The 10,097-nt window shown below is 44.9% G+C and overlaps 1 protein-coding gene across 1 annotated transcript; it reads left to right on the top strand.

The window, feature by feature from the left end:
- Positions 1 to 1,592: 1,592 nt before the first annotated feature.
- On the top strand, positions 1,593 to 9,588 carry lfng (LFNG O-fucosylpeptide 3-beta-N-acetylglucosaminyltransferase). The gene is made up of 8 exons (XM_067232663.1): positions 1,593 to 2,113; positions 6,460 to 6,508; positions 6,730 to 6,832; positions 7,022 to 7,175; positions 7,298 to 7,383; positions 7,474 to 7,639; positions 7,752 to 7,837; positions 7,975 to 9,588. The coding sequence occupies exons 1-8, from the start codon at positions 1,682 to 1,684 to the stop codon at positions 8,039 to 8,041; spliced, it is 1,143 nt and encodes a 380-aa protein (XP_067088764.1). The 5' UTR covers positions 1,593 to 1,681; the 3' UTR covers positions 8,042 to 9,588.
- The last annotated feature ends 509 nt before the right edge of the window (positions 9,589 to 10,097 follow it).

Here is a 10,097-nt window from a genome sequence, read left to right as displayed (position 1 = left end):
TAGAAGAAAGGGGATTTCATTTCACAGGAATTCAGCGGTATCATCGTTAGGGCGGCCTGTGACGAGGAGGCGGTGCAGGGTCGTTTTAAGTGGGAAAGAAGGTTCTTTTCTCTTCCTTTTGTTGCCGTCAGTGGAGGGAAGACAGGAGTGAAAGAGGCTTTAGAAGAAATACATTTAGTTTGTATATTTCACCCGTCTTAACAACCGACATTGTTCCAGCAGTCCAAGGAGTGGTCTGAACCAAAAACCTTTCAGAGGTGAGACGAATCCCCTTGCAGAGGGCAGGAGAAAGAGCCTGTTGATCCCAGGAGAGAAGGGGCCAACCCCCTCGACCTGGTTTCTTATACTGGTTTTGGCTGCCTTTTCTGGGTAGTTTCAAAAGATGCACAATAGGCCTTGTCTATATGAACAATACTAAGTTAACAGACAACTTCTCTGTTGCATGCCTGTGTTTTATGACCAGAAGTCAGTTTCTGAGTATTCTTTTGCCCCAGGAGTTATATTTCCAAAGGTTTTACATACTCGCTGTGATAAAATTACTATTGCTATTTGCTATTGTTGTACATACTGATGTTCATCTCCAGCAATGGCACAATAAACATCAAATTACATGGTGTGTTTTGATGATAAAGTTTGTATCAAAACACAGGCTATGGGCTGCGACCAGTAAGCCCTCCAGCAGTGGGGTATTTGGGAGTGGACTTGGTATTCAGACCTGCTGTCTCAGCCAGCTGCATGGTGACCTGCTGGAGCTCACGTCATGCCCGGGTCAGGAACTCGTCACCAGAAGGCCCATAGCTGTAAGAAACTGAATTTGAATAACAAGTGCTGAGGAATGGCCAACTGTTTAAAGCACTTCTCAAGGTCAATGTAGAAGAATAGAGTATAACAATAGAGAGCCTTGCTGCTGAACAAGCTGTCCACACTTGGTCGAATTAAAATAACTTTACTCATATTTTATTATTCTTTTCTTGTATACAGTCTACAACCAAACTGAAATTATTCAGCAACTTGCACATGTTTACTTTTCTGGTCAATTAAAGGATAATACTTCCATTAACTATTGTGTCCTGATGTGGACTGTACCTCTGCAAATCTCCACAAACAAGCTGCCACATTAGTTTGACTGCAAACATTTAGCCAGGTGCACAGCGACTATATTTACCTGCTTGGCCGTTTTAGAGGGAATATGTTTAGTCTTTCTATCTATGGCAGCACTGACTGCTTGCTGATAAGACATTCAAGGCCTATCCTTAATCTCAACTATTTTAACACAAACACACACATACGCGCGCAGACACGCACACACACACACACACACACACACACACACACACACACACACACACACACACACACACACACACACACACACACACACACACACACAGTTTAAGCGCACGCACAGAACCCCACACAATCAAGGGCGTTCCTCCGATTAAATCCCGCCCATGTTCGACATAAACAGAGTCTGTGAAGCAAAAGCCCGCCCCTGAGGCGTGGCCTGAGTTGGGAGAGGTTATAAATAAGTCTCTCATCAATTGTTGCCGTACTATTCAGAAATGCAGACCAACGGGATCACTATTTAACTATTAGTTCAGTTTTCAAATATCATATGGACTTGTGATTTTTTTTAAATTATATTCATACCAATATATATGGTAGTTATTATCTTTTAATCATGTTGAAAAGTTATGGGAAGAAAACGGCTATCTCTTTAGCAAGTGCAGGTTTCATGTGCCTGCTGTTGGTCCTGGTTGCCGCGCAGCACCACAGAGTTCAGGTGAATGATGAGCCAGATTTGAAAGAGATTGGGACGCGCTCACTCCAAAGTCTTGACAGTTTTGCTACGGAGTCAGACGTAGTCCAAGAGGATCACGACAAGACTGATTCACAGGCAAAGAAAGGATTCTCCGCGTACTTTTCCAAGTTATCTCGTGGACGGAGAGAAGCGGAGAATCCTACATCCTCAGCTGGTTCAGCGACAGACGCAACTCCCGCTGAGGACATCAGCGCAGAAGACATCTTCATTGCTGTCAAGACTACAAAGAAGTTTCACCAGTCTCGACTGAACCTTCTCCTGGATACTTGGGTCTCCAGAAACCTGCAGCAGGTGAGCAAAACGACGTTTTTGACCAAGTGCAATTTACATGACACACAACTGACTTAGAGAGGGGTCATGGTAACATTATGGGACAATAATGGCCACTTTCCTATTATGCATTCATACATGTAACGCCATAACTCAAAATAAATATGAAAAGGAAGTAATTAGATGAATATGATCACTCCAACAAGGACAAGTCTAGAAAGTCTATAAGGCTCCAGGTGTTGCTAGTCGGTTCTTGTTGGCCCAGGTTGCCCAGTCCACATGCTGATGATACCTGGTTGCTATGTGACACATAGTTCCCCGAATGACAGTCTGTCTCGATGATGTTTCTTAGACCCTGTCACTTTTTATTTGGCCTTGAGTGATGCTCCTGCGAATCCAAGGAATAGTTCTAGGGCTCGCCCCCCCCTCACCCCCCCACCCCTGTCTCCATTATCCCCCTCTTTTGGGTGTCCCTGTGAATGCCTGGGTGCAATGGATGCCTCCCAGCAGCGGCTCCAGTGCTGTCCCCCTTCCAGGGCTAACAAAGCGTCTTTCTGAAGGGCGAAGAAAGGCTTTCTCAGCCCCTTGTCTCCCTCTCGCCATGGGAACGTGGGAGCCGAGTCTGGGTCAAGCCAGCCAAGGATGGGAAAAACGGGGGCTTCGTTAAGGGGATGTCTGGGACAAAGGGGTGCATCTATAGGGAAGTTTGTGCCGGGAGTAGCACGCTGAGTGTGAAAATGCAGCCTTGAGAACCAAGCTCTTTTACCCTGCGCACAAAAGCACTCAGGGACATAGTCAAGAGGAAACAGACGCTAGTCAAAGTGATTTTAATCCAGCATCCAGAGTTGTCACGCATAGTTTTCCCAAAGTCAGTTAAATTTGCCTCGGGCATAATCACACTTTCTTTAACCGCATTTCTTTGAGGTTCTGGATTCCACCCACTGTTGGGACACCACTGTTCTCTTGGTTTGGAATTGGCTGTGTGTAGTCAAGAGCAACAGGCTATCCTTTCGCTGTATAAGGAGGAGGTGGGGTGAGTTTAGTTGGTACTCGAATACTGCTCCAAGCATAAGACAATGGTCAGCATTAGTTTGTCTCACATGATAAGATATGAGCCCCCCCCCCCCCCCCCCCCCCGCGCGCCTCTTCCATACACACAAACACACACCGTCACTTTAAGTTCATACTCCAGACAGGCTCTGATGTTCATCTTTGGAGCAGCAGTGTACATGGTCATTGGTGGTGCCTACTGTAGTGGATGAAATAAGTTAACCCGTCCCTGAGAGTTAACAGCAGGGCTTAGGCAGGCAGCTGGTGGGAGGCTAGGCAGGCATAATGGATAGGCTGAGCCCACAATACAAGAGGGAGTTCCTGGGGGAAGGCTGCCAGGTGGTCAGGAGTTTGGGGAACAAAGGATGGCCCTAATGCCAGTCATACGAAGCTCTACATTCCCACCATGTACATGTGGACTTGCTCTGTTCTATGGTTGGATTCACTGATTTAACACCTGTGTATCGTAGATTATGCTTGTATCTCGGGTGATGGTAACCATTAGACCTAAAGCACTTTTTAAAATCTTCATCCTATGATGGTAAAATGAGACTAGTGACTGCTGTGCATTTCAGGACCCGGTTAAAACAGACTATCTTGTTTATTCTTATCCAGCTGAGATGTGACTGAGTACTGTTTTCACAGAGTAGTTGCTGTTTACACACTGACAGAAGACCTAATCTGTAATTACTGTGTTGAACCAAATGTAGTACCCTTTTCTGGTAAATGAAGCGCCATAGAATCAATCTGATTATTATGTACATCACAAGAATAAACACAATTATTTTATCATCTAAGAATCTGCAAAAAACGTGGAAAAATTACAGGAAGTGAATGAACTGTTTATGAGTTTTTGGTGTTTGATTTAGTACTTTTCTATTGTGTGCTCTTGTCGACAGCGTGTTACTATAGAAGTATTGTTCATATACTATATCCTAGTTTCCGCTGTGTCAACATATTTCCCCCCTGAAACAATGTAGCTTCCTCCCGTGGGTAGGTTTCCAAACAATGAGTGGACTAAATCATGCCCCTGCAGTATGGCAGTCTGAGACTACAAGTTGCTTTATACAGATAAATCCTGGTAAACTGCACATAACCCTGTTCATCAGCACTTGAACTGACTTGAGTCGTATCCAGACAGCTGCTGATAACAGCTTTGTTGTGCGGTGTCCATTCCGTCCTTAATGGAGATTACATTCATTATCCACTGGACCCACAATGAGAGCATCTGCAAGACTGGCAGTTGGAGAAATACTTGGCTCCACATTAGAGTTCATGGAGTCTGTGTTCTTCTGGTCAGAGAGAGGGACAGTACTGGTCAGTAGGTGGTCTGGTGTCCCATACTCTAACCCCCAGTGTCACTGAGCTGAGCTCAGTGAGAAGGGAGAGAGTGAGATGGTGTGTGTGCGTGCGTGTGTGTGTGCTTGGGTGGGAGCAGGCTAGGCGGTGGGCGGTTGTTGACTGAGGGAGGGGAGCACTGTGCCCTTCCTTCCCGGGGAGCTGGAGACAGCCAGCCAGGCACCACGCTCTGCTGTGCTCCACTCTGAGGGAGGACTGTGCCAGGCCTTCCTGTGGTGAGGAGAGCACTCTCCCCCTCTCCCCCTCATCCTCCTCACACCCCTCACATCGCTCACACCACCGCTGACCTTTCCAAACTGGGCCTCAGACAGGCGGCATTGAAATATCATCTCTTCTCCTCGACAGCAGACTAGTTGTTTATGACACAGAGATTGAATTAGTATTCCATGTGAGTAACTGCATTCTTTAATGTTTCAGTTAAGTGGGAGAGACAAAGAACAAAAGATGTGCCCTCAGAGACTTTCCTTTAGTTAACCGCTGCAGCTGTATGCAAATGACGGCAAACATATTTAGAATTTACCCAGTGGAGACTTTACCCAGCATGAAAACACACAGCATTGTTCAGTAGAAGAGGGGCCAGGCGGAGTACGAGGGGGGAGGAGAGAGAGTGAAGGGGTAGGGGGTGAAGTGGGGGTGAATGACCACACACAGATTTTGATTTACCAATCAGCAGTGTGAACACCCCTCCCCCCCCATCCCCTCCTGCCCCCGCCCCCCCCCCCCCCACACTCTCCTGCCCTCCTTTCTGTCAGTGCCCGGGCTGGAGGCCCTGGCAGCTGCCGTAGTGATTAGGCTGTCCATTCAGCGAGGTTTAAAGCAAACAGCGCCAGACTCTGATCTCCTCCACAGTGCAACCACTACTCTTTCTTAAACAAACACAGACCCAGGGCCCTGTACATTGTACCACATCTGCTCGGAGTTTGTTCCGCTAACCTATCAGACTGGCCTTGGCGAGCAGCGGAGGGGAGAGCGGGGCAGCGTGAAGAAACAAACGTCTTTGTGCTTTCCTCCCGGCATGAACACGGGCGGCCGTTCAGATACAGATAAAAAAAAAAGCCTTTGCGACACATTGGGACAATCAATTACTGGGAGGGTTGGTTTGCCGTCATAAAGTTTCCCCGAGCAAGCTTGTTGGGGGTTGTGAGGGAGGAGTGGGCAGAGGCAGCGTGACCTGGCCTGTTCAGACACGTGGCGTAGATAAGGCGGCGTGGTGCACGGCAGGTGCTGGCTCACCTGAAGTGGAGAGCAAACAGTGTAACGGCAGAACCAATGCCGGGACCAGGGGCTCTTTTCATCAGCATACCTCTGTCTGGGGCTCCCCGCCTAGCACCTGCTCAGCCTCACCTGCCAGACAGGAGCTTCTAATCCAAACCTGCTCTTTAAAGTGTGCCACTGGGGACACCTTTTGTTGTTACACAAAACAAGAGCCTGCAGGGTTTCAGTTGAGCTTGACAGCTGAAACGCTTGTTGATGCTATACTGAAGAAGAAATGAAAGAGGGCTCAGAAGCTCTTGTTGATGGTCCACATGCCTATAACATTAACAGTTATCTAGAACTGTGCTTAAGCAAGGGGGGGCAGGTTGAGGGGGGGGGGGGGGGGGGGAGGGTCGGGGTGCCTGGTGGGAGGGGTGGGAGGAGGGGGGGGGTTTAGTCTGCCTCCTTCTTTGTTCTATGTCTAGGATGCTTTGGAGGGCCACACAGTTGCCATGGAGAGGGTGAAAACAGGGACAAGAGGTCTTTTTCAGAGCAGGGCTTGTTTAACCCACTGTGTTTTCCACTGCATAAAAGACTGCTGATGGATGCTAATAACACTGAATTGGATGTTGAGGGAACAAGGACCTCAGACATAGTAGAGAATATTACAAAGACAGTTTTAGTTTATAGTGTTACCACTTCATCCACTTCATGGATTTTACAACAAAGTGCAAACTCATGCTGTTTTCCTTCCTTTTTGACAGACTTACATCTTCACCGATGGAGAGGATGAAGAGCTAAAGAAGAAAATTGGTGAGTTTAATATTCGAAAGATTTGTTTATTGTAAAAGGTCTAGATTTGAAATGGAGCTAAATCTTATAATCCCCATGTAATTCTCTACTCCGAGCTCCTGGGGTTTGTAGTTCTAGCGGCAGATGGTTTTTAAATTGTGTTGAAGAGATTATTTTCATCCAACACTAGCTAGTAAAGGTAGTCCTTTGTATCTTATCATCTCTTTTCACCGCTGCCACAGGGAGCCATGCCATCAACACCAACTGTTCTGCAGCTCACAGTCGTCAGGCTCTGTCTTGTAAGATGGCCGTGGAGTACGACAAGTTCATAGAGTCTGGGAAAAAGTAAGTGTTTTGCATTTTACGCCGCAATAATAAACATATACATTCATTTCTTCTTCTTTTCGTTTCACTGAAATGTGACAGTTAGTTTCCCATTGCTTTACACAGTCCTTTGCATTTTTATACATTCGTGATATGAATGTATGTTGCTACTTTAGATATTAAGCTATAACAAAACGATTGTCTTTCCAGGTGGTTCTGTCATGTGGATGATGACAACTATGTGAACGTTCGGGCCCTGGTGAAGCTGCTGTCACAGTACCCACACACCCAGGATATGTACATCGGCAAGCCCAGCTTGGACAGGCCTATTGAGGCCACGGAAAGGCTTGGGGAAAACAAGATGGTGTGTAGATAAAGCCCCTTGCGCGCGTCTTCTCTAAACTTGTCACAGATGTCCTTTAAGATGTATCCACCGAGTCAATGACAATATCCTAACGTGGTCTTCGTTTTTTTTCTTTCTTTCAGAGACCCGTCAACTTCTGGTTCGCTACTGGAGGAGCTGGTTTCTGTGTGAGTCGGGGCCTGGCTTTGAAGATGAGCCCTTGGGCGAGGTAAGATAACAAACTTGTAAATCTGCTACAATAATCATAAAAAAAAAAACTGGCGTGTTAGACATTGACCATGCGCTCTCATGTCCTCAGTGGCGGTCACTTCATGAACACTGCAGAGAAGATCCGTCTGCCGGACGATTGCACCATCGGCTACATCATCGAGTCGGTGCTGGGGGTTCCTCTCACCCGCAGTAGCCTGTTCCACTCGCACCTCGAGAACCTCCAACAGGTGTCCAAAACGGAACTTCACAAACAGGTGTGTGTGTGTGTTTGTAGATGTGTGTGTGTCTCCTTGACCTTACTTCAAGAAGCATCGTAGTTTTTTTTTACCGCTGGTGCTAAATTGCTTTTTCTGCTCTCACTTTCAGATTACATTAAGTTATGGAATGTTTGAGAACAAAAGGAACATCATTAATATGAAAGGGGCATTTCCTGTCGAGGAGGACCCATCAAGGTGAGAGATTACATAATTTTACAGGATCACAATGGCACTCCAGAGTATGGAACAGTGTATAGCTTGATAGCAAAAACTCATGCCAACTTTTCCAACAGCAAATCTGACCTTTCTTCTTCTTCTCTGTTTTCTTTCAGGTTTAAGTCAGTGCACTGTTTGCTGTACCCTGACACTCCCTGGTGCCCCCCCCAGGTTGCCTACTAGGGTGACCGGCTCCTTTCGTATCCTCGTCCCCATTATGCCTCGGTATCTGAAAGGCTCATGGGGACCATTGTTTGGTATTAGACCGTCGCGCCACTGTGTTGTTGCTGCAGTGGCACACGGCCTTTTCTAGTTTTACTGGGCTGCTGTGCGGCCCGCTTTGGGACACTTCCTTCCTGTCTGGTGCCTGAGCTTCCTGTCCCGTCATAGGGACTGAGGAGCTAGCCACTCAGAGGGAAGGAGCTTTCAGCATTGAGCTTTGCAGGCAATCAGTTGTGCTTTGTGTTGTAAATGTTGCTTGTAAATGTATTTGCAATTCTCATAGAATGTACACTTATATATCAAGCCTTTTGCCAGCTTTACACAAATGATTAGAATTGTATGATTGATTGTTGGTTCTTTTTGTTCAATTTCTTTTTTTAGAGTCTTGAAAGCCATGCAGGATTTTATAGACTGTATGAGTAAACACACACGTTCAGGATTGTAGAGATTGGGGAGTAATATTTTCTGATTTGTGTTGTATTTTTATTTTTATTTTTTTATTCCTTTTGATTTTTTCCTTAAAAGACTCCGGACAAAATTATCAATATGAAGATATTAATGTGCTTTTCGTTATGGTTATGTCAGTGTTATTACTACTATGATTTGAGCTGGCAGTTGGTGTACCGAATGTACCTTCAGGTCAGGTTATCTAACCTGAAGTATATCGGGATTAAGCACTTTTCCCTTTTTGATAGTTTAAATGAGTGATATGACAGATTTTATGACCACTGATATGTTTCACAGCTGTGTCCATGCCAACTGATGTAACAATATAACCCCCCAAAAATGTCAATATCTCTAGATGTAATTGTATTTAAAAACATTCCTTGCATTTGATACAATCAGGGAAATTAATATATAGTGGAGATATTGAATTAATGTTACAATCAAATGCTGATTTGCATGAAGATACAATTGTTCTTTTTTTTTTGCACAGCTGGGTTTCAAATAAGCTGTCCCTTGCTCTGGTAAAGTAGTTCAATGATCTGCAACCATTTGGACCTCCTCCACCTTGACTGATAACCAACAGAACCAATAGAATATGCCTTATTTAGAACCGCAAGTGTCAATTGACTCATCTCCTTGCAGTAGACGCTACAGTGTAAATGGTTGCTTTGTTGAGCACTTTAGCAGAGCAAGAGCAGTGTTTTCACAGAGAGGTGTTACCTCTCTGTTTCTGTCCCATATTGGGTACAACTGTATATCTCTATTGTAAAGCAGTATTTCTGTACTGTGCTGTTGTTAAAATGCTGTCTTGGTATAACGATGTTTAGAATGTAAAAAAGATGCACGTCCCCTTGTGGTTTATACATGCTTTTGATGACCTGGACATGATTTTGTACTCGATTTAACTGTTCTAATTGCTGTAATTTATCCTCCAGTATCTGGATGGTTTTAATAGTCTATTCAAATATTTGCTTCTCAGGAATTATGTTCTATTCCTGATATTATCATCACAGGAAACACTGTGGTGCCCCAACTTCAGCTTTGAATAAAGTTGCATAACCACTGAGAAACATCCTTTTTGTATTTTTTGTAATGTCATTCATTTGGTATGATAATCTTAGATTGCAGTTAATTTACCACAAGATCATGGTTGACATGGGATAGGTGAACATAATCCTATTTACATAAACACTGACATTATGGCCATTTTACAGTAGATTGGTATCCCACAGAACACTATGCATCACATTCAACATCAGTGTGAAGAGAAGGGGTTAAATAGAAATGCTAATGCCCAAACACTTGTGTCCACTACTCTCCTCCTGCTTTCAACAGTGCATTTTGGCATACACAGTTTTCCACATGAGGCAGGCTGAGATATTGGCCTGGGTCCAGGAGCTAAATTGTAATGCTAATAGCGCACACTTAAAAGCGTCAGCTCAGTCAGACTGTATTTATTATTCTACAACATTTGGTATGGGAAAGGACATTGTTGCAATAGCAAATCGTTAGAGAAAATAAATAGTCAGGAACCACAGCATGCAACAGAAATAGCTTGTGTAACAATCCT

The sequence above is a fragment of the Osmerus mordax genome, chromosome 3 (assembly GCF_038355195.1).
Source record: "Osmerus mordax isolate fOsmMor3 chromosome 3, fOsmMor3.pri, whole genome shotgun sequence".
NCBI classification, from domain to species: domain Eukaryota; kingdom Metazoa; phylum Chordata; class Actinopteri; order Osmeriformes; family Osmeridae; genus Osmerus; species Osmerus mordax.
Note: the sequence above shows the minus strand (reverse complement) of the source record. Positions and strands in the feature narration are given on the sequence as shown.

Coding starts and splice junctions, on each gene's coding strand:
- lfng (XM_067232663.1), top strand. CDS start 1,682: ATGTTGAAAAGTTATGGGAAGAAAACGGCTATCTCTTTAGCAAGTGCA. Junction 6,509..6,729: donor AGAGCTAAAGAAGAAAATTG/GTGAGTTTAATA, acceptor CCGCTGCCACAG/GGAGCCATGCCATCAACACC. Junction 7,384..7,473: donor AAGATGAGCCCTTGGGCGAG/GTAAGATAACAA, acceptor TCATGTCCTCAG/TGGCGGTCACTTCATGAACA.